Below are 25,847 nucleotides of genomic sequence, written 5' to 3'. Positions count from 1 at the left end.
GTGTCTTATATCGTTGGAATCCTTGGCTCAAGGCGGACAAAATGGCTATCTCCGATTTGGATGTAGGCAGGGAAAATGTTCTGCTATGTCGGATTTTGTCCAAAACCTACTTTGGCGAACTAGTCCCTGGTTTTTGGCCCGATCGGAACCAAACCAGTCTAGGACAATTCTCTGGACTCTCTAGATCAATAATTATCGAAAAAAAGTTGAACTTTTGCATTTGGGTGGCTGTAACAGGGTCATTTAGAAAAGGGGCGTGGCAAAATACACTAAAAAGCCTATAAATCCCAAATGAAAACTCAGAACTTCACAAAAATTGATGAGCATATGTGTCAGAACATGGTGAGGAAGCATGCAGAGTTTCATGGAGATCGGACCATAGGTGGCGCTATAACTGGCAAAAAGCCTTCATTCTTATTAGGGGTTCAAGCATGAAATGCTGAAACCCTATTGTAATTGTAAGGATTCGTAAAACGCATCGTGCAGGACAAACCGTAAGGCCTAGAGACGTGAAACCTGGCCAGATGGTAGGCCTCAATTTGGGGACAACCTATCAGAGTATGACCCCAATTGGCCCATAGGTGGCGCTACAGCAACCAAAAGTACTAAATCGCTCACAACTCTTAGACCGTTTGTCCCAGGATCAAGTGTCTTATATCGTTGGAATCCTTGGCTCAAGGCGGACAAAATGGCTATCTCCGATTTGGATGTAGGCAGGGAAAATTTTCTGCTATGTCGGATTTTGTCCAAAACCTACTTTGGCGAACTAGTCCCTGGTTTTTGGCCCGATCGGAACCAAACCAGTCTAGGACAATTCTCTGGACTCTCTAGATCAATAATTATCGAAAAAAAGTTGAACTTTTGCATTTGGGTGGCTGTAACAGGGTCATTTAGAAAAGGGGCGTGGCAAAATACACTAAAAAGCCTATAAATCCCAAATGAAAACTCAGAACTTCACAAAAATTGATGAGCATATGTGTCAGAACATGGTGAGGAAGCATGCAGAGTTTCATGGAGATCGGACCATAGGTGGCGCTATAACTGGCAAAAAGCCTTCATTCTTATTAGGGGTTCAAGCATGAAATGCTGAAACCCTATTGTAATTGTAAGGATTCGTAAAACGCATCGTGCAGGACAAACCGTAAGGCCTAGAGACGTGAAACCTGGCCAGATGGTAGGCCTCAATTTGGGGACAACCTATCAGAGTATGACCCCAATTGGCCCATAGGTGGCGCTACAGCAACCAAAAGTACTAAATCGCTCACAACTCTTAGACCGTTTGTCCCAGGATCAAGTGTCTTATATCGTTGGAATCCTTGGCTCAAGGCGGACAAAATGGCTATCTCCGATTTGCTCGCCCTTCAGGCGCCAATTTCGAGTAAATTGCATTTTTTTGAAAAACCTATTTTTGCGAACTTCTCCTAGGTTTTTGCCCCGATCGGAACCAAACCACTGCAAGAATATTCTCTGGAGTCTGACAATCAATAATCATCCAAAAAATTCTAAATTTCAATTAACGGTCGATAAGGGGAACCAAAATATTTGATGGCACCAGGGCCACTTTTACTAAAACGGTTATAAATTGTGAACGGAAAGAGATTTTTTTGCTAAACTTGGGACACTTCTTCCTGAGCTCAATCTGAGATCACTTGAAAAAAATCGCAACAATTGGCCACTAGGTGGCACTATAAAACGGTTATAACTTGTGAATGGAAAGAGATATTTTCGCAAAACTTGGGACACGTTCATGAGCTCATTCTGAGGTCACGTGAAAAAAAATCACGACAATTGGCCACTTGGTGGCGCTATAAAATGGTTATAACTTGTGAGCGGAAAGAGATATTTTTGCTAAACTTGGGACACATGTTCATAAGCTCAATCTGAGTTGACATGAAAAAAATCGTGACAATTGGCCATTTGGTAGCGCTATAATAGTGAAAAAATCATGAAAATAGCTATAAGCGCACCCAACCGTTAGTCTACTGAAAATTGGCACGCAGTGTCTTTGTCCAGGGTGCCATGATAGTCGATGAGAACATTGGTGTATCTCAAAAAACTCAGTATACGCGTCATTGGCACAATGCCTTGAAGGAGCCTTAGAAGTTTCCAGCCCGTGTTTTATTCACAGGAGTGACCTCCTAAGACTCCTGAATCCTTGCCGAGTCCAACAATACCAACAATACCAAACCGCTATACTGCAGGAGCGCGCACTCTTCAACTGCACGCGCAAATGCGCCAGCGCGCGCTGTATCACTTCACTAAAGCGCAAAAGACACGAGAATGCAACGTCGTAAATTAGTAAGTTAAGAAATAAAAGTAAAATACCCATAAATTACGTTATTGGTACGTCATGTGTGTTGCTATTTATCAGGAGCAGTTTCCATGTTTCTTTACCAGTTCTTCTAAGTATTGTGTATCACCTTGGTAGCCTAACTGTTGTTGTTAACATAACAAAATGCCACTTAATGGTTATTTTGTATATTTTTATATGACTGTGGTGGCTCATACCAAGATTGTATTAACAAAAACTAGTTTGGGACTGCTATATAGCTTAACCTCGCAGTGCCTACTGTTTATCAGTATTTGAAATATTCTTACAATTTTATTTTGTATGTTAAGTAAAGGGGGACATAACTTGTGAGTCAACAATTTTTGTGTAAACAAATGTATTATAATAGGCTTATATAATTCCTAAAAAGGTGGGTCGCGGCTTGATGACCATGGGGAAATGTGGGTCCCATGGCTAAACTATTCAAAACATCATTCAATGTTGTGATAATCGTAATTAATAATCACAATTACAAATTCAAGGGAATAATCGACAGTTATAATTTTTGTCATAATCGTGCAGTCCTACTTTATTCCTTATACCTGATTCCCTTACAAGAATTTTTGGCAAAAAAGTCACTGAATCGATCTCAAGTCACTGAATCGTTTCGGATCGGATCGTTCTAAATGATCCAATATCGTCCTTGAATCGTATCGACAACCACGAATCGCGATACGAATCGAATCGTTGTTAAAACGAATCGTTACACCCCTAGTAAATAGCTAAACAATAACGGCAAAATGTTAAAATTATGATAGGAACTGACAAAAAAATAAATTAAATCCAGTCAATTTCACCCATGGATCATTTTGATGCTCTCACATGTTTGAAACGAACAATGATGGATTGTGATGAAATTTGTTTTGAATTGGGACTGGCGAATCCCCGTCCATACTGTCAATGACCGTTCGCAAAGACCCGCCCACTTTAGTTACTGTTGCTATGTCTGACAAGCGACGCCACTCTCACACCACACCAAGTTCTCACGCAGTGAAAAATACATTGCGGATCAGAGAAAAGTCATTTTTTAGAGACATTTAAACAATAAATACCGTTTTGTGACTCTTTAATGTGTCTGACAGATCGCTGTAGACTCGAGGCTCAGTTAAAGCTGCTTGTGAACTGATCATCTCTTCCTTCTAGTTAATTTATAGCATTAAAATAAACATGAATGAACATAAAAGGAATGTTGTTTTAAAGTGCTAAGACATCAGTACACTTTGTTTTTCAAATTTAAATCCTCCAATGTTAATCTAGTAACTCTCCTGATTGCTTTGTTGGACAAAATGGCGGATTATGATTAGTCAGATCGCCTGTCAATCAAAACTCCCTGCGAAGGGTCAATTGAGAATGCCTGTGCGCACAATCTTAATCTAATCGACAACTTTGCAGTTGCACAAAGGAAAGCTCGGAAAATCCCGCTATAATTTAAGAGAGCATCTTTTTTATGTATTTGGACCTAGGCCTAACAATGTGTTATGGTGCGCTGTCACCAGTGTTTTTTTTTGTTGTTTTTTTTTTTTGTTTTTGGTGAGCGTAGGCTACTCCTGATTTTGTTAGTCATCTCATCTCTTATATGCTGTGTATGATCATATCCTGCCCTATTCATGGTAGCCTACTCGTGGACATTGCGTCATCAATGTCATCAATTGCGTCATCAAGGGGCCCGCCTTGTTAATCACACTTAAGGATCCGGTGTTGGCTCGTTACGCCACTGAATATAATTGTCTAAACTCCTTATCAAAATTACATATTTACAACAAATCTGACACATATATATGGGCACACTTTGAGTACTACTAATATAAGTGGTGGAGATCAGGCAAGACTATAAGAAGACTCAGGCAAAAAGGTGCTATAACTGTAAAAACGCTTTAAAACCATATATTTCCTATGGTACACTGCCTGTATTGGCTGTAAATTGACTTTTTCATCTATGATGGCAGTTGTTAAATGCTTGCTAAATAAAACTTAATGTCTTTTGATACTTGTGTGCTTAAAGGCCTTAAAGGCCTTAACTGCTTGAACCCCGATAAATGCTGCTTGCAGCTTTAATATTTTTTTGTGAATTTCTCTGACATCATACATGTCACATGACACATGACACAACCTGTGTGTCCTGTAAAGAGCACATTCAGGGCTTTTCAGATATATCAAATGTTTGGAGGTTTCACCATGAAAACAACTTCTCCTTGGTCTTTAAAAATGTCTGACATTAATTTAGTGATCAAATGTAGCATTCTTATGGAAATATGATAATATATTGTAATTATAATTTAAATTGGACTACTTTTCAAATTGTATTTCATAAAACAACATCTCAGGAAAATGTTAAGGGGTTTCAAATAAAAAAATGACTTTCTGTTCCTGAACAGGGCATTGATTTCAAACGTGTCCACTGTAAAGGACATCAGGACTTACATCATGTTTATCAGGCATTCTGGGAGACACAACAAGTGAATATGGAAATAAATTATACATCAATATTCCTATGAAATATTAGATATTATTATTAAAATGTTGCCAATTATTACTCCAATTATTACACTTCTTTTTTCATTAAATGTTGCTCCAAGAACACTTTAATGTGCAAATTAGATACAGTGTATAGATGCATTGCATTGAATGGGAATATTAATTTACGGCCATTTTACCCACATATTGCATAAAGTAAAATGGTGTATCAATTCATTCCGTTATTTCTTTCATAACATAGTTGAGAATAATCTTTATACAATTTTGGTTGAAAAAATCCTGAAACCCCAACATTTATTGGTGATTGAAAAAAAAAATCCCATTGGTTTTGCCTATACATATAATTTCTTGTCATTTTTTAAACAACTTAGTCCTGGCGTCCACTACAGAGGACAGAGCATAACATATGAAAAAAATATTTTTTTTCAAAAATGTTTTTTTTACCATTTGTTTATTGTGCTCTAAACAGTGTGATGACATGGAAAAAAACTAAATTCCAAAAACTTTTTTTTTCTGGGTCTCAGGAGTGTAAATAACTGCAGCAGCGCACTTTCAGAAACTCCCCACTTTCCCAGCTCCACCTGTGTAGATCCGGGTATTTCATGTGTTATATTGTACAGCAGCGTGTCGTGTGTGTATTGGCAGCAGCAGCGTAGCAGATCTATTCCACCAGGACCAAACATATCAACATTATCATATTCATTACCATCCCAAACGCTGCGAGAGTTGTTATGACAGCCATACCAATTACAAGAAATAAAGTCAGAATTGAAAGATAGTAACTACCTTTTTTTTTTTTTCATATAAAGAGGTCACTGACCTCTTTCCTCGTGGAATAAACCCAAAACCGACGATGAGGAAGGCCATGATGCCGAGGCTGGTCAGCAGAATGAAGACCAACAAGCGATCTGACACACACACACAGACAGACAGACAGATGTTTAGAGCATGAGCTCAACCTTCAGACGTGACAGACGGGTCAATGCCTGTGTGTGTGTGTGTGTGTGTGTGTACCGGACAGAGTTTTGCCGATGACGCTGATGTTGATGGACTCGCTCCATGCGCTCCAGAGTTTGCTGTTTTTGGAGCGGCACCGGACCATGAACTCGTATGTTCCCACCGGCAGACCCAACAAGTCAACATGAGTCTCCCGCAAACGCTCCTTCACCTGTGGACACACACCACACATCCTAAACCTTACTCAAAGAGGCCTTTCTCTCATAAACATTTCTAGAATTATTGTGGAACACTTTACAATACGGCTGCACTAACATGCATTAATTTACACTTAAATAATGCACAGATAATTATGAGTTAATGTATGATTCATTAAAGGGTCATGAAACCCTATTTTAACAGAGGTGTGTGTGTTGAACACCATTGAAGACAATATTAGCATCTGTTAGATTTAATAGTAGGGGGAAAATGGTTAAATTTTAGTTTTTTTCCGCTATTTTCATCTTCCGGGTTTAAAATCTTCATCGTATCCATGTCACAGGCTGTGACGTGGCAGACCACTATAGTACTTTGATGACTCATCGGTGTCTCATAATTATTCATGTACTGAGTTTTCTTATCCAATGAGAAGACACTTGCTCTTAATTATTCATGACACCACGTGGATCTGTCCAATGACAGACATGTCAAACTGTGATATCGCGTAGTAGATGAGAGAGGCAATGATGGGACGCGCGTTTGTTTTCGTGGTGCAAAAGTTCCAGTGCATCTTTCCCTGTGATGCTGCCATCAACCACGGACACATCTAAACTGTGTGTGTGTGTAGCAACCATTCAACTGGAGAATGGTGGACTTCGGCCTTGTACACCAATGCAGGTTTCGTCTTGCGAGTGATGCGGTCCCGAGGACTTTTCTATCGCTTCAGAGGTGTGTGTGTGTGTGTGTGTGTGTGTGTGTGTGTGTGTGTGTGTGTCTAAAACGTAACCCTGACCGTTTTACTTGCCTTTTGTTAAATAATCACTCGTTATTCAAATTTAGATATTTCGATAATACCTCAATTGTATGGAACGTATGCTTAATTTGTGCAAATTTCTATGTCACTATCCATCTTTATTATCTGGGTTTAGGGGGCGCGTAGATCCAGGCTGTGTACGGAACGTTTTAGTTTTTTTTAAGCGGAAAATTTATTATTTTCAAATATATGCATTTATAGTGTGTATATAAACAAATATATATTTTATAATGACATAATTATACATATACATGTACATTTATATGTTTTAAATACAATTATGATTACTGTAGTAGGCTATATATATATAGCAGGGCATTCAGTTACTTTTGAAAGGACAAAAATAAGGTGTCAGTGTATTTCATTAGACTTTAACTTTGCCAGCTATAAAGAAATCTAGCATTTCCTCACGTTTTACCACTGATTTTTAGTGACAGTCGATATGCATGGGCCACTGGTGATGACAGTCTCTTCTCCCCTGCCGTGCCACACCACACCCACTCCCCTCCCTTCTTCTCACAGCCACCACGCCCATTTAAGTTGCATTTTTCAAAAAGATTGTGAGCTAGACTTGAGCTGATAGAGGGGGGTTTCAAGACCCTTTAAGAACTAAGAATTTACTAAATAATCTGGCCTCTAAAATTGCTATAAAATCAAAGCTATATGTCTAGCCAAGCCGCTAAAAGGATTTAAAGTACCGATTCCATGGTAACACAACGTCCAATTTCAAATCCATTTTCAGAGGATGAATTTAATGAGTGTTTAAGCTTTCGATTGATGCCTAATTGATGAGGATTATGATGATTTATGTGCATAATGGTGCTCCTGTATTGTACAGTGTTCCCAGTTGTTGGCCTAAAAGCGAAGGTTGTACCTTCCATACGTCGGGCTGAGCGAGGTTTCTGTAGCGCAGCTCGTAGACCAGCGTGATCCATCCCTCACGCACCTGAGTCGCGATCGGGAACATCCAGGACAGCATGATGGAGCGGCAGGATTCACAGTGACTCTCGTTCAGCATGATGTAGGACAGGTTAAAGGGCGGGTCGGTCTGCACTGCAGACGCAAACACACCAGATCACGATTAATGAGAAACCTGTTTTCATATCTACCTCTTTATTACCGTGAAGCTGCTTTGAAACAACTATACTAGCAGATTGACAAGCTGTGAAACTCTGAGGTTAGGCTGCAAATCAGCCTTTAAAAATAAAGGTTTCAAAGGGGTTTTTCAAAGCGATGCCATAGAAGAACCATTTTTGGTTTCCCAAAGATCCTTTCAGTTAACAGTTCTTAACTCTTTCCCTGCCATTGACTGAATTTTCCAGCGATCCGTGTTTTCACTGTTATACGGTAGGGGGCGCTATTACACATCTTCTGAAAGAGTACAGAATCTCCAGATTAAAACACAGGCGAAGAAGAAGCAGAAGCATTGCTGACGCACATTATAACGCGATCATCAAACTTTAAACAGCATCAAAAAAGTTCTGAATCCCATCCGGACGAAGACTTTGACAAAAACACAATTTTCTCAGCTTTTTGATGAAACTTACCCAACATTCAATCAAGAATCGACCTATTTATTATCAGTAACTCGCTAATTGCTAAGATATCAGATAACATAATTGATCCAATTGTAATCAGTGATCATGCCCACATTCAAGTGTTGATAAAATTTAATGAATGAAGCTGGAATAAAAGCTTCTTTCTTTTGATATATTGCATGTTCAGATATTTATACGGCAAAATATTCTGGTTTTGTGAACATGATCAAAGATGCTGGTGGGGAAAGAGTTAATAAAAAAAAAAATGTCTCTTAGTGTGAAGAACATTATAATAATCTTAAGATACTTTAGTGCAATGGAAAGATTTCATGGATGTTATTAAAGATTAAGTGGGTAAATGGTAATAAAGAGATGTTATTTGCAGGATAAACACACACTCCTCAGTGTCGACCGGAGAACTGAGAGGAATGTAATGCGTGTGAGGACGTGATGTTTCCCACCTATATCGGCCACGTCCAGGCAGTGTCTCTGCGAGGTCCGCGGGCCCGAGCCCGTGTGAGCCGTCACTGCCATGCAGTAGATCTGCCAGACCTGCGTGTGTTTGGTGTCGAAGAAGCAGCTGTTGTTGCCGCCGCTGGTGTAGTCGGGACAGTCCTGAGGAGCGCCATCACTGCGGAGATCACATGACCACATCACTACACATGACTCATGATGACGCTCTATATGAACCAATCATCTGACGGGATCTCACCCCATGCTGTACAGAAGCGTGTAGGAGATGTTGTCCTGCCCCTCGATGGGACGCCACCAGCAGGTGAAGTCCTCCATGTTGGGCGATCGGCAGTGGTGAATGAACGGCCTGGTGCCATCTGAAACACACACACACACACACACACACACGACTGATGATCTCAAGTACAGGAAGCACTTTCAGAATGAACACTGAAGCTGTCTTACACTTAAGGCCTGTTTACACCAATAACGATTTCTACATCAGAGTGATATATAGCGCACGATAGCATTCGGTTTATTATTAGCGATTATTATGTATGCACTATATATTGGGACACCCCTGCAAATCATTGAATTCAGGTGTTCTAATCACTTCCATGGCCACAGTTGTGTAATCAAGCGCTAGGCATGCAGACGCTTCTACACACATTTGTGAAAGAATGGGAGTTCTTTCAAAGGGTGGCCAACTCCATATCAAACCCTACGGATCAGGATGGGATTATCATGTGCATGTAAAGCCAGGCATCCCAAAACTTTTGGCAATATAGTGTGTATATATATATATATGGTTATGCAATCATTTAAGATCTTTCTACTCATATTGGAACCCCAGCTGATAGTGGGCGGAGACACAGCCGAATGTGAGTTTGATTGACAGCCACATTCATACATCCTGCCTGAACATGAACACATTTGCTCATCTCTCTTCATCTGAAGCGCGTGTTCATCATCTGATACTAACTCAGTCATTACACAGCTTCAAGCTAAACACAACAACACAACACACTCCATTAAGCAGTTTTCAAAGGCATTTCCATCTGTTTGAGATTATGACTTGTGGGCTAATGCTAGCAGCTATGCTAATCTGATTTAGCCGCTACGCATTCCTACAAAACACGGACACAAAGAGTGTGTTGTGAGCGAGTCATAAAGCAGTTAAAACCGGCTTAAAGGTTCAGCAAAGTTTATAAAGTTCATACAGAATCATTTGAGAAGCTGTTACAGTGGACAGTAACAGGACAGACACAAAAACATGAAATTAATACAATATTTATGCATAATGCATAAACAACAACTAAGAATATATATTTGTCAGGTTTAGCTCACCCTTCAGGTACAAACTATGGTTAAGCAAATACAAACAGAAACTGAGGCACAGTTTTATGAAGCAGAATAAATAGTATTGGACTCAAACACAAGTTATGAAGCCCTCATGACACAGATTACACACCTTACACACTCTCTCTCACACACACACACACACACACTCCGAGTCCATGGTGTTGATCGATGCTGAAGAGACGGACGCGTTCACAGAAAATCTGGTACACACGCACAGTGACGCACTGACGAGCACGACCTCGATGGGAGGGTGCTCGCTGGTAGTGGGAAGGGGCATGAGAGTTGTAAACATTAAAAATTTTGGCTAATCGACCCAATCTGCCAGACTTGCCGACTGCAGCTTTAACTCGCATTATGAATCAGTCTGTGACTCCACCATATATCATCTAAATATTAATTCGTTTGTGCGACCAACATCTTGAGCTGTTCAGCAGGAGATTCTTCACTGGTTCATTACATACAGTTACAGTCATCAGCGTCGCCATGGGCAACAGTGGTCAGGTCACCGTGGGCACCCACTTCAGATCTAAACCAGTAATCTTCAACTGGGCATGAAAGGGAAGTCGTGCTGGTCTTTTCTCCTCTATTGTGTCGTTTATCCGAGTGAAACGCTTCTGGAACAAGAACACATGTGGGCGTGGCTTGATTTATTATTATTGGTTTGTTATTGGCTGATCTCATGTGAGTGACAGATTATAGCCCCGCCCTCGTCATCAGAGAAGAGATGCTGCAAGAGGAACTTATTCCGATTCAAGATTTCCATAAAATAAGATTAGTCTGTTGTGATTTCCGATGTTTTGTGAGTTTTTCTGATGTTCAGCGTCACGGGGTCTGTGCAGGTTTTCATGCTTTCATTCATTCGCTTTCATTCAACAGCTGACAATATTCAAGGACATATTCAACACAAACGCTGCATGTGTAATGTTGAGGATCTGACGTCACGCGTGAAAGATCAACCCGAGCGGATCGAGTCTCTGAGAAATATGATCTCAACTTATTGTTCTGCTACCAGCAATCTCTTTCAAGCTTCACAAAGAGCCACAAACAAATTAAATACAGGTTTGTGTAGATTTACAAATAGATGAACACTTTACAATAAAGTCCCATTAGTTTCTGCATTAACTATCAATGAGCAATACATTTGTTCCAGCATTTATTAATCTTTGTTAATGTTAGTTAATAAAAATACAGCTGTTCCTTGTTAGTTCACGTAGTTCAGTGACGACAACCAGTGGAACCAGTGCAATCTGAACACAACTGTAATAAGTTTAGAGTGACGTTTGTGCATTTGTTCGTCGGAAACCCGTCAGAGATTCCTGGAATAATCCGGGTGTGTCTTGAGGAACGAGATCCGGGACAAACATGATCCTCCGGAGCAGAAGAAGAGAATGTCAACATCTGAGGAGTTCTTCATACCAAACAAAACAACAGTTAATATTATACAAGATGTCTTACATTACGTATTCTAAAACCTTTTCTGCTCAAATCTCACTGAACAAGTGAGCTCACTACATGAAGGATCTACAGTCCGACAACATGTTGAATATAAAGTGTGTGTTGAAGAACATTCACAGAGTTAGTTTGGGTCTTTAAGCAGAAACCATCACATGATCCTTCACTCTTACACTCAATCCCAAACTGGAAAAACCTGCTTCTCCTCGTATAAACAAAGACACAGCCGTCACACACACACACACACACACATGCACGAACACACCCTGGCACACACACACACACACACACACACACACACACACACACACACACACACACACACACACACACACACACACACACGTTAGCTATCTAATGGGGACTCTCCATAGACGTAATAGTTAATACATAGACTGTATATTCTCAGAAGTCTAATTTCAAATATAATTTTTTTGAAGTGATGGTGCTTTTTGTTAAACTCGTTAAATCATCTAAATCGACAAAACGTATGTTAGACCCTATACCTACCGACTAAGCTACTGAAAGAGATGCTTCCAGAGGTCACAGATCCTCTTCTTACTATCATTAATTCATCTTTGTCTCTAGGATACGTACCAAAAACCTTTAAGCTGGCTATGATTAAACCACTTGTTAAAAAACGCAACTTGATCGTACAGAATTAGTCAATTACAGGCCGATCTCGAATCTACCTTTTCTGTCAAAGACACTAGAAAAGGCGGTATCCTCACAACTATGTTCCTTCTTAGAAAGAAATGATATCTGGAGGATTTCCAGTCAGGATTTAGACCGTACCATAGTACTGAGACTGCTCTCATTAGAGTCACACATGATCTGCTCTTATCATCCGATCGTGGTTGTATCTCTCTATTAGTGTTACTCGATCTTAGTGCTGCATTTCATACTATTGACCACAACATTCTTTTAAATAGACTCGAAAATGATGTTGGCATTAGTGGAATTGCACTAGCATGGTTTAAATCATACTTATCTGACCGTTATCAGTTTGTAGCAGTAAATGAAGAGATGTCTTATCGATCACAAGTTCAGTGTGGAGTACCACAAGGCTCAGTACTAGGACCGCTGCTGTTCACTCTGTACACGCTACACACACACTCACACTCACACACACACTCTGTACATGCTACCCTCACACACACACACACACACACACACACACACACACACACACACACACACACACACACACACACACACACACACACACACACACACACACACAGAGTACATGCTACCCTTGGGAGATATCATTAGGAAGCATGGCATTAGTTTTCACTGTTATGCTGATGATACTCAGCTCTATATTTCTTCACACCCTGACGAAACTTACCAATTCACAAAACTAACGGAATGCATAGCTGATATAAAAACTGGATGACTAGTAATTTCCTACTACTAAACTCTGAAAAAACAGAGATTCTAATTATTGGACAAAAAAATTCCTCACGTAATAACCCAGAATACTGTCTAACACTTGATGGCTGCTCTGTCAAGTCTTCGTCGTCGGTGAGGAACCTGGGTGAGCTCTTTGATATCAATCTTTCATTTGAAAGCCACATGTCTAGTATCTGTAAAACCGCATTCTTGCATCTTTAAAATATATCTAAATTACGTCATATGCTCTCATTGACAAATGCAGAACAGTTAGTTAATGCGTTCATGACCTCAAGGCTAGATTATTGTAATGCTCTACTGGGTCTTTGCCCTGCACGCTTAATAAACAAACTACAGCTGGTTCAAAACGCAGAGTTCTTACCAGAACCAGGAAGTATGACCATATTAGCCCTGTTCTGTCAACACTGCATTGGCTCCCTATTAAACATCGTATACATTTTACAATATTGCTGATTACTTACAAAGCACTTCATATAACACCCGATGTACTCGTTACATCATAAGAAGAATGGCATCTATGCTAATGTTATTCTTTCAGTTTATTCTGAGGAATACTGTAGTCAGTCGGATCCGGGCCGTCTCCAGATCAGATGGAGGACCTGCGCCTGAACACGTCCACAACACATGATGTAGTCAGTCGGATCCGGGCCGTCTCCAGATCAGATGGAGGACCTGCGCCTGAACACGTCCACAACGCATCCCTGAAGTGCCAGCCTCATCAGCCCTGTGAAGGCCTCATCCACACCTCATCAGCCCTGTGAAGGCCTCATCCACGCCTCATCAGCCCTGTGAAGGCCTCATCCACACCACAGCCATCAGATTGGTCTGGATTAGGGTTAGGTTAGGCCCGATGCTGTTGTGTCGATGAGGCCGATCAGTGCCGATCCTCAACAAACTCATCTCCATACCGGCGTGACTCCGACTTCCAACTAGAGGAACTGGATAATATTCGGAATGTTCCGATCCAATCTGACCTCTGACCTGTAATGCTGCCTGAATCATAATCACACACTGTCCGCTCGTTGGCCAGAGGAGAACTGAGACTGAGTCTGGTTTCTCACAAGGTTTATTTCTCATTTTGGTTCCTTGCCACTGTTGCCTTGGCTTTTGGCTTGCTTAGTTTGGGACATTTAATATTCAACAATATTATTGATCTGCCTTAAGGTGGACGATGACGCTATTTTCTTCTAGAAACAAACTTTGTTGTATTATTTTCATGTTATCACTGTGAATCTGCTTTGATACAATCTGTGTTGTAAAAAGCGCTGTATAAATAAAGGTGACTTGACTTGACTTACACTAACCCTACCCAACACACACACACACACACACACACACACACACACACACACACACACACACACACACACACACACACACACACACACACACACACTACTGCTCGTTACAGTCAGAAAACCATCTTCATCCACATTTTCTCCATAATTCTCGAACTAAACTGCCAAACTAATCGACTCTAACAGCTTCCCATCATGCACTGCTTCACGCCTGGAGCATGCGTTGGGTTTCTGCCTCGTGAACATCAGAATCTATAATTCAGGACAGACGGCGCATGTAAACATGAATGATTTATTTAAGACGAGTGCAGTGAGCTCATCACCAGATCCGATCAGCTGCAACACTACAGATTTGTGTTTGATTTGAAGCAAAAAAAAAAAGACAAGTTAAATTTGGACAAAAATACAGACGTATAAGACTGTGAACTGAACAGCTTTAGTGAGGGAAAGAACTACAATCCCATGAAGCATTGCAAACAGAATAAAGGAATGAAAAACAATATATTTTTATTGCAAAATATGTATATATATATTCAGTGGGCGGAGCTAACGAGCTCTTTTGACACATCTTGCTTGTTTCGACTCTTCGTGGAATTGTGTGAGTTGCGCTTCACTCGTGTGTGTGTATGTGTGTGTGTGTGTGTGTGTGTGTGTGTGTGTGTGTGTGTGTGTGTATGTTGCGCTTCACTCGTGTGTGTGTGTGTGTGTGTGTGTGTGTGTGTGTGTGTGTGTGTGTGTGTGAGAGTTGCGCTTCACTCGTGTGTGTGTGTGTGTGTATGTTGCGCTTCACTCGTGTGTGTGTGTGTGTGTGTGTGTGTGTGTGTGTGTGTGTGTGTGTGTGAGAGTTGCGCTTCACTCGTGTGTGTGTGTGTGTGTATGTTGCGCTTCACTCGTGTGTGTGTGTGTGTGTGTGTGTGTATGTGTGTGTGTGTTGTGTGTTGTGCTTCACTCGTGTGTGTGTGTGTGTGTGTGTTGTGTGTTGTGCTTCACTCGTGTGTGTGTGTGTGTGTGTGTGTGTGTGTATGTTGCGCTTCACTCGTGTGTGTGTGTGTGTGTGTGTTTTGCGCTTCACTCGTGTGTGTGTATGTGTGTGTGTGTGTGTGTGTGTGTGTGTGTGTGTGTGTGTGTGTGTATGTTGCGCTTCACTCGTGTGTGTGTGTGTGTGTGTGTGTGTGTGTGTGTGTGTGTGTGTGTGTGTGTGTGTGTGAGAGTTGCGCTTCACTCGTGTGTGTGTATGTGTGTGTGTGTTGTGTGTTGTGCTTCACTCGTGTGTGTGTGTGTGTGTGTGTGTGTTGTGTGTTGTGCTTCACTCGTGTGTGTGTGTGTGTGTGTGTGTGTGTGTATGTTGCGCTTCACTCGTGTGTGTGTGTGTGTGTGTGTTTTGCGCTTCACTCGTGTGTGTGTGTGTGTGTGTGTGTGTTGCGCTTCACTCGTGTGTGTGTGTGTGTGTGTGTTTTGCGCTTCACTCGTGTGTGTGTGTGTGTGTGTGTGTTGCGCTTCACTCGTGTGTGTGTGTGTGTGTGTGTGTGTTGTGCTTCACTCATGTGTGTGTGTGTGTGTGTGTGTGTGTGTGTGTTGCGCTTCACTCACCCTCCTGCAGGGTGGCGCTAGATGCGCGAGTGGATGAACTCAAAGCCGAGGAGACCAGCGTCCAGTGCAGAACCAGCAGAAGAACACACAGCATCACGAGCCCTGCAGAACACACACACACACACACACGTCAGATACACGCTTCACTGAGAAACACTGAGACACACACACACACACACACACACACACACACACACAGCATCACAAGCCCTGCAGAACACACACACATGTCAGATACACGCTTCACTGAGAAACACTGAGACACACACACACACACACACACACACACACACACACAGCATCACAAGCCCTGCAGAACACACACACACACACACACACACACACGTCAGATACACGCTTCACTGAGAAACACTGAGACACACACACACACACACACACACACACACACACACACACACACACACACACACACACACACACACACACACAGCATCACAAGCCCTGCAGAACACACACACACACACACACACACGTCAGATACACGCTTCACTGAGAAACACTGAGACACACACACACACACACACACACACACACACACACACACACACACACACACACACACACACACACACACACACACACACACACAGCATCACAAGCTGGAGACCAGAGCCCTGCAGCACACACACACACACACACACACACACACACACGCACATCTCTCATGGTTTGAGTCATGAGACGCATCGCAGGACACAGTCGTCCGTCGCCTGTAGCCACACACATTAACACACATAAACACACATAAACACACATTAACACACAAGGCACATTTAAAAAAATCACTGAAAGTGCCTGTCCTGCTGTTTTAAGGCTCCTACCACACGCATCCAAGCTCAAAAACACTGTAATTTCCTCATAATCTCCACGGCAGCACCAGCTCTTCTCTGAACTAGAGCTGTCAAAATGACTGAAAAGCTAAATTCGAATTTCTTTCTTAAATATTAGTTATTAATATTAATATTAGAATTAATTGAATTCTAAAGGCAATACGTAAGGGATAATGTATAGCGAGGCGGTTGTTATAGCGAATAACACCCCCGACAGGCTGAACGGGACCCCGATGCAAAGCGGAGCCTGAACAACCACCTCGCAATACATTATCCCGCTTATTACATGGCTACCTACAAAATAAATAAATAATTTGACACAAATTATTTATTTAAAAAGGAGTTTATTGATTTAAAAAACGATTGTATTGCTTCCGCTAAAGAAAATAGTCCGTTCCACGTCCATAGCAACGCTCTGTTTTTCATGGCAACGGTGTGTTATACTTCGCAGCGTCTGATATCAAGAAATAACACACCGCATTCTACATTTGAATTCAGCCAAGCCATGTAATAATTTATGTTAAAGGTGACATATGACCCTTTTCACAAGATGTAATATAAATCTCTGGTGTCCCCAGAATGTGTGTGTGAAATATCAGCTCAAAATACCAGATCATTTATTACAGCTTGTCAAATTTGCCCCATTTTGGGTGGAGCAAAAACTCGCCGTTTTAGTGTGTGTCCCTTTAAATGCAAGTGAGCTTTAGCTCCGCCTCCGTTCAGAAGAGGGCGGAGTCTTTACACGAGCTTCAGATTCTCCGGCAATAACAAAACACTCCAATCTCACTCATCCAGAATCCCAGAATAACCAGTAGCGAGTGCAGCCTTACGGAGAGACTCAGGAAGAGTTTCTGAATGTTAGTGGAGACATTTCTGTAGTTGTTGTGGAGTTACATTGATCATCTCATCATCATGTTTAACTTCTCCACAAGTGTCCACAGTTCCTGAGGTGTTTATAAGACAGCGGTGACATGTTCTGGTCAATAGTGTTCAGTGCTCGTCTGTGCTCAACCACAGAACAGTTTCAGGCTTTGCTGGATCTTTATCAGTGCGTTAGAACTGGTCTCTGTTGTCGCTCGTGAAACCAAATGTCGGCTGGTGTGTGTAAACGTGCAGATTAAGGGCCGGAAATAGTGAGCTGGAAAAAGAGCTGTATTGTCTCCTATGTCCACAAGAGGGCGCAAGCGAGCGCAATATAAACCACATCAAGCATCGCATCTTCTATTGAAATGACATTCACTATTTAAAGTGCATTAACTTTTGAAACAATTGTTCTTAAATAAAATATAATTTCTTTAATGTGCATGCAGGGAAAATGAGGTTACAATAGTGCATAAAACTGTGCATAAAAAAGTCCATCAGTAACCTGAGAACACACACTTCAACACACAGCGTAATGAACTACATGAACACACAACAGCAAACTGACATTCAGAAACACTCACTTCTACTCTCCACATCTACATATAGATCATCACACACACCAGACGCTCTTGATCTGACACACACACACACACACTCAAACACACACACTCACACACACTAACACACACACTCACACACACACTCACACACACACACACTCACACACACTAACACACACACTCACACACACACACACACACACACACACACACACACACACACACACACACACACACACTCAAACACACACACTCACACACACTAACACACACACTCACACACACTAACACACACACTCACACACACACACACACACACACACACACACACTCAGCTCTGACCGATTGCACGATTTTTGCCTCCAACTGAGAGGGTTTCGTCAGCACGGAGACTTTTCCCGCCATTTTTCACATTAGCAGTGCAGCCGCACTCGCTGTACTGGATAGGCTAACAGAAACACACCGCGTCAGTGACGTCATCATCATGTCTCATGCCTCTCCACACACCAGACATTTTAATGCACGGTTTTTGTATTCGAATATGCATTTTTTTTAAAAATTCAACAAATATTCAAAATTCTAATGTCTATCTATCAGCTCTTTCCTCTCAGTGTCTGACATGCTTCCATCAAGGATTCAGTCTCTCTAAGCTCCGCCTCTCTGAGAGCTGCTCTGCTGTGATTGGTCAGAAAGCAAACGCTCATTATCATATCTGAATCTCAGCTCTTGATCACAGTGATACGAACAGTAACGATGGCGTGGGGTTTACCGTATCAATCTCAGAAAACAGCGTCTTCTCGACACGAACAACACGAACCAAACTCTTCCAGTCTCAGATACACTACAGTGTTTGAGGGCGGGGCTAAGAGACGCTGTTCAGCCAATGGGTGGGCATTATGCAAATTAGTAAAATGTAAGACTGGAATTACTGACGACTCGTTTCAGTTCAGAGTCGATTCTTTCTTTTGGGAGACAATAGCCGTTTCTCAATGTCAAGGAAGGATCCTCGGAAGCCAGAATTTCGAGTATGCTACGTCATCGACATCCGTCGAAGGACTGTTCCAATGTTGAGGATCCTCGGAATTTCAATCAAGGACGTTCGTTTGAAAAATATCCCATATACAGGAAAGGATGCATATGTGTAGCCTTCGCGCTCTCAAATCACCCACAATCCTATGCGCGCAGCTTTGCTATCTTTTTCAAAAAATTCTAAATGTCGGAGCGTTAACGGAGTCGGAGCGTTAACGGGGCAATATGCTTTCAAATGTAAGTATACAATATTTACGTAACCAAACAATTGTTTTAAAAAATAATTACATCCATTATGTTATGGGTCAAATATACCCGCACTGTTTAAACACACTTGACAGTCAAAGAATCAATATGATTAAAAAGGAGTTTATTGATTTAAAAACGATTATATTGCCTGAGTGAACAGAACTGCGTCCATAGCAACGCTCTGTTTTTCATTCTCACTGACGTAATGACGCACTGACGTGCACTTGCTAGCCTGTTCCAGAGCCGTTGAAAAACGTGTTCTCTCCGAATGCTAAAGAGGAGCCTCGCCTAGCCTCTGAAGGAAGTGACTTGGAAGGACCAGTCCTGCCAAGGAAGTATCCTTGACATTGAGAAACACATAATAACTGCAGTTTTCAGACGTTTCAACAACTCTTCATCTGACCTTTGACCTTTGCAAACCTTTTACATTCACAACCAGCTCTATTACACACATGACAGGGAATATCAGAAACGGCATAATAGGGCAGTGTATTGATGAAGAGCAGCTCCTCAGTTCCTCAAACCAATCATGACATTAACCAGTATTACATTATTATTATTATTGTAAAAAAAACTACTGGCATGATATTAGACAATCTGCAACAGCTAACATCAACAAATCACACACACAATCAAGCTTATCGTTATAATAAAGCCACTGATGAATCATTCACAATATGGAACATGAATTAAGAGATTTGTTAACATTAAAGGAGCTTTTAATCAGATCATGTCGACTGGAGAAAGCCATATTTCCAGAAGATTAAACTCAAACTCCATTCAGGACAAGAAACATTTGCTCAGTGACTGTAACTGCACTTATAAGCTCTTTTCCTCGAAAGACCGAAGTTTGATCTAATAATGTTACACAAAAGCAGATGACGACATGAATGCATTATAAAAGCAGTCTTTAATCCAGTAAGTCCATTAATGAAAGCGGTGATTGTTCTGAATGATCAGAGTTCATGTGTGATCGTCCATTTACTCTGTTTCCGTGTCCCTAAAAACTCCAACCCTGTTTAATAATCCCCCCCCCCCCCCCCACCCACACACACACGAAGAGCTTTAGAAGTGAAAAACGCCTTTATTTCTATCCAAGCTCCATACATGCGTTTGTACTGAAGCTTTTCCAATATCTGGAGGAGCTTAAGAGCTTAAAAAGAACAGCAAGAATAGGAGATTTAGCCTCCGCCGCCATTGTCACGGATTAAACGCTCGACGGATCATCTTTATTCCTGCCTGATCAATCCAGACATCTAGGATTCAGGATCGGTCCATGATCACATGCATAAAATACTTTTATAAGTCAAATAATAAATTCATAAATATACAGAATATCCAGAATGTTCCGTGTTGATTGTCCACAGGTGTGTGACCCGTGTGTAGGGTTGTAGGAAATGTCCGGACATCTGCGTTTTTCTACATAGTTTTTCTTACAGTGTGGAAGTGAATAAAAAGAAAATGAAATCATGAATATGGGTTGTTTTTAATATCACTAGTTATGTTTACATCCAAGTTAAACTTACACGCAAAATTTGAATATGGCATAAAATATAAATAAAGCAGTGTTTACATCCCACATGTTCAAGAGAACAACATCATCACTTCCTGGCGTAAAATATCAGCAATAAAACTAAGATCTTTCTCTTTCTCCCTCCATCATAAACGAGTGTGTCTCGAGCGTCAGACGAAACACAGTAAACGCTGTCATGTTCTCTGGCGTTCGGATGCTGGTGTTCGGGAACACACTCTGTGTGTGTGTGACGCTTCTGGAGGGAATTACACCAAATCATTCTGATCACACACTTCCACTTTCAGAAACACCAAACCGACATTAGAGATGCTGCGACGCCATTGGTCCGCTGGTTACTCCAGTTATCCAATCACAGCCTGTGCTGAGGCAAAGTCACATGAGGTTTATTAAGGGATTTATTCAGTAAATGTGTTTCCATCTTCGTTCATGATTTCTTATCGAATAAAAAATGTTTCCACTTCAGTTCAACCGGACACTGATTGTCTCGCTTTGTTTCCTTCCATCTCGTCCATGAAGAATGAAGATTACAGACGATTTGTTCTCTGTGGTTTCTGTCCCTAATCTGAGCGGGAACGGGGTCAGGTGTCCAGATCGGGCATCTCGTTGGGTCACGGCAGTCGACAGATGGACGTCTACAGTCCAGATCTCAGTTAATTAGCTGATCAATAAGCTGCTTATAAGGTCATGAGACAAACCAACACATTTCATTTACACACACACACACACACACACACACAGCATCATTTCTGCAGCCGAAACCGTTCGCACTGAATCAAAGTGTGTGTACATTATCCTCTAGTGACACGACAAATCAATGTTGATAAACACTGGATAAACTAACCCTGACTAACCCTGACTAACCCTAACTAACCCTAACTAACCCTGACTAACCCTAACTAACCCTGACTAACACTGACTAACCCTGACTAACACTGACTAACCCTAACTAACCCTGACTAACCCTAACTAACACTGACTAACCTAACTAACACTGACTAACACTGACTAACCCTGACTAACACTAACCCTAACTAACCCTGACTAACACTGACTAACCCTGACTAACCCTCACCTGTGACTGCCTTTTTCACCTTTTTAGCGTTTTTTTCTGGAAATTTAATTTAACATTTAATTTAATATTCAACAATATTATTGATCTCCTGCATTGACACCATTTTTTTTTTCCATTTTTTTTTTTTTTTACAACAGAAATGAACTATCACTGAACTTACTTAAGCTGGACTATGACACTATTTTCTTCTGGAAACAAACTCTGTTGCATTATTTTCCTGTTATCTCTGTAAAGCTGCTTTGAAACACTCTGTGTTGTAAAAAGCGCTGTATAAATAAAGATGACTTGACTGCCAGAGAGCAACAGAACCAAGAGTGCGTCACAGTTTCCAGAAGATCCTTCTCTAGAGGACACGTTTCTGCCAAAACACATTACCGTTAAACCACCCGTACATGTTACCATTAAACCACCCGTGTGGTTTAATGTTACCGTCAAACAAGCATGAGCAGAGAACCGATCTTCAGATGCACACACACACACACTGTAAATGCCACTGATATGATATTATTGTGAGTTCAGATCATAACGCTTCACGCGAGTGTCTCAGTGCCGTTCTTCTTCTGACTGCATGAACTCTAAAGCTTCTGATCTGAGTCTAATTATCTCTGAACTTCGGGTCACTGGACCAATCCCTGACATGGGAATCAACCCTCATTAAACACACACATGTGCTTGAGGACACGACCAGCAGCCACGGCTCACACTCAACTCATGCAATTCAATTCACATTTAGGCTATATGTACAGCGCTTTCCACAATACACATCATTTCAAAGCAGCTTTTACAGAAATCCATGAGTCCATGTTACAGTTTAGAGTGATCTGTTATCAGAGGTCACTGTCTAAGACTCTAAGTTATGCATTTCAGAAATGTACATATGCAAATCACGGTAAGCTAAAAATGGATTAATTTAAACAATGTAATAATTTAAGGTAGAAATAATAAACTCATTGAAGTAGTGAATACTTGTCTCATGCTGACAATCATACTTTATAGACAATAGATTATAAGATTCTTAAGTGAACTGGATGGATGGACAGAAATGTTTAATTCATGGAAATAAAAGAATAAATCTCACAATGCAAATAATGCTCAGAAAAACAGGCTTTATTTTCACGAATTTTTGTTGTTTGGGGTTAAAATTGAGCTGAGCATCACGATCTTCATCAGATTCACACACCGGCAGGTTCGTTTCCAAACGCTGTACAGAAACTAAAAACACAACTGTAAATGATTAAATCTGACGGTTTTCCGCCTCGAGGCACGAGACTCGTTCAACGCGAGAGAAGAAGAGAGCCGTAATTAAATGTGATTCATCCTGTCGGATCAAGAATGTCTGATGAAGGCGACGGTAAACGAGTTTTATGATCTGAACCATCCGGAGGTAAATAACAGGTTTGGTGACAAACACCCATTGCGAGGAACACACAACATTTGGATTCATAATATAAACTAGATGTACCGCATCGCGGTACAAAATATGACCGCCGCTCAGGCCTGCACTGGCTTTCCACAAAAATAAATGACGTGGAGTAATTTGGCTGTATTGCGTGTTTATGTATATACCTAAAAAAAGTAATAGTATGTGTGTGTGTGTGTGTGTGTATGTGTGTGTATTTGTGTATGTGTGTGTCTGTGTGTGTGTGTGTGTGTGTGTGTGTGTCTGTGCGTGTATGTATGTGTGCGTACATGTGTGCGCGTGTGTGTTTGTGTGTGTGTGTCTGTGCATGTGGATTTGTATGTGTGTGTATGGGTGTGTGTCTGTGCGTGTGGATGTCAGTGTGTGTGCATGCTTGCGTTTGTTTGTATTCCTGCATGTGTGTGTGACAGTATCATCCTAAACCAGCAACCCTTCGCTCAACAGCACCATCTACAGGCCGATGAGTGTACAGTCACTAAATGTGCACATAAATGAATTTATTTTATACCCCCCCATGGATGAAATTCTACAAAACTTAGCAGAGGATACCCCCAGAGGTTGTCAAGTTAATCATACACATGAAATATGGTGCAGTTCTGAACATCTCCACTGAAGATAGGGGCGATTAAAGCAGAATAATATTGCATTTTCATTTTTTATGGGAGGGGCGCAAATCACAAATGAGTGATTATGGGCTAGGTTGATGTGCCATAAAAATTTCTTCATCCTCGGTGCCACGGTTCAGGTAGTTATTTAGGAAAAACTGCATTTTTGGGGGTTTGGGGGGGCCCAGCGCGGGGGGGGGGGGGGGGGGGGGGAGTGGCCCCCGGGGACCAAACAAAATTTTTCCGTAGAAGTCTAGTGGGGCTACATGCCCACCAAATTTCATGTTCCCCGGTGTTTCGGTGTCCCTGGTATCGTTGACGAAAAATTTATGGGGGCCCCAGCGCAGGGGGGGGAAGTGGCCCCCGGGGACCAAACGAAATTTTTCCGTAAAAGTCTAGTAGACCAACATACCATAAAAATTTCTTCATCCTCGGTGCCACGGTTCAGGTAGTTATTTAGGAAAAACTGCATTTTTTTGGGTTTGGGGGGGCCCAGCGTGGGGGGGGGAGTGGCCCCCGGGGACCAAACGAAATTTTTCCGTAGAAGTGTAGTGGGGCTACATGCCCACCAAATTTCATGTTCCCCGGTGCTTCGGTGTCCCTGGTATCGTTGACGAAAAATTCAGTAAGGTGACGGGGAAAAAAAAAAAAAAAAAACTTTGACAATCCCTATATGACCGGCTAGCTACGCTAGCGGCGGTCATAATTAAAGCTTTAATGTAAGATCTGTCTGGAAGACTCAATTGTTACGTCACTTATTACTCTCTCTCTCACTCTAGCCCTGACCCACACCTCCACGGGGGTCTCTCACTCTCACTCTAACCCTGACCCATACCTCCCTGGGGGTCTCTCTCTCTCACTCTAACCCTGACCCACACCTCCCTGGGGGTCTCTCTCTCTCACTCTAACCCTGACCCATACCTCCCTGGGGGTCTCTCTCTCTCACTCTAACCCTGACCCATACCTCCCCGGGGGTCTCTCACTCTAACCCTGACCCATACTTCCCCGGGGGTCTCTCACTCTAACCCTGACCCATACCTCCCCGGGGGTCTCTCACTCTAACCCTGACCCATACCTCCCCGGGGGTCTCTCGCTCTAACCCTGACCCATACCTCCCCGGGGGTCTCTCACTCTAACCCTGACCCATACCTCCCCGGGGGTCTCTCGCTCTAACCCTGACCCATACTTCCCCGGGGGTCTCTCACTCTAACCCTGACCCATACCTCCCCGGGGGTCTCTCACTCTAACCCTGACCCATACCTCCCCGGGGGTCTCTCGCTCTAACCCTGACCCATACTTCCCCGGGGGTCTCTCACTCTAACCCTGACCCATACCTCCCCGGGGGTCTCTCACTCTAACCCTGACCCATACCTCCCCGGGGGTCTCTCGCTCTAACCCTGACCCATACTTCCCCGGGGGTCTCTCACTCTAACCCTGACCCATACCTCCCCGGGGGTCTCTCACTCTAACCCTGACCCATACCTCCCCGGGGGTCTCTCACTCTAACCCTGACCCATACCTCCCCGGGGTTCGGCTCTGCCCCTGCCTTCGTCTTCAGGCACTATCTGTGATTCAGCTTTGATTGAAACACTTTTGTCTCATTCTATTTCTTGAATGATATGCATAATCTGATCCTATGTTTCAGTATGATTAAAGTCCTAACTATACCATCTCAAAGATAGAGCATGATGCGAAACTGGGGATTCAATATATTCTTTAAAAAAAAAGGATATCTTCTAAAACTAAGAGACAAATATATATATATTTTTTTTTTTACTAAT

General features: G+C 41.9%; 1 protein-coding gene and 2 long non-coding RNA genes across 3 annotated transcripts in view; all 3 read right to left on the bottom strand.

Annotated features, from left to right (window-relative positions):
- Positions 1 to 25,847, bottom strand: part of crfa4 (cytokine receptor family, class I receptor 4) — a 41,203-nt gene that overhangs the window by 8,656 nt on the left and 6,700 nt on the right. The window contains exons 2-7 of the mRNA XM_082163846.1: positions 15,883 to 15,984; positions 9,024 to 9,141; positions 8,773 to 8,942; positions 7,648 to 7,826; positions 5,819 to 5,972; positions 5,625 to 5,712 (exon numbers count right to left, since the gene is read on the bottom strand). Coding sequence (XP_082019972.1) covers positions 5,625 to 5,712; positions 5,819 to 5,972; positions 7,648 to 7,826; positions 8,773 to 8,942; positions 9,024 to 9,141; positions 15,883 to 15,976 — 803 coding nt within the window. The 5' untranslated portion in view covers positions 15,977 to 15,984. The remainder of the gene's footprint in view (positions 1 to 5,624; positions 5,713 to 5,818; positions 5,973 to 7,647; positions 7,827 to 8,772; positions 8,943 to 9,023; positions 9,142 to 15,882; positions 15,985 to 25,847) is intronic.
- On the bottom strand, positions 10,342 to 15,114 carry LOC309494553. The gene is made up of 3 exons (XR_014204353.1): positions 14,353 to 15,114; positions 13,667 to 14,299; positions 10,342 to 13,593 (listed from the first exon to the last, which is right to left on the bottom strand). It is a non-coding gene; the product is annotated as an uncharacterized lncRNA (long non-coding RNA).
- LOC309495348 lies at positions 19,540 to 21,324 on the bottom strand. The gene is made up of 2 exons (XR_014204625.1): positions 21,269 to 21,324; positions 19,540 to 21,201 (listed from the first exon to the last, which is right to left on the bottom strand). It is a non-coding gene; the product is annotated as an uncharacterized lncRNA (long non-coding RNA).

This window comes from Leuciscus leuciscus (assembly GCF_965113295.1).
Source record: "Leuciscus leuciscus genome assembly, chromosome: 3".
Classification (NCBI taxonomy): Eukaryota; Metazoa; Chordata; class Actinopteri; order Cypriniformes; family Leuciscidae; genus Leuciscus; species Leuciscus leuciscus.
The sequence above is the reverse complement of the archived record's forward strand: the minus strand, read 5'-3'. Positions and strand labels throughout refer to the sequence as shown.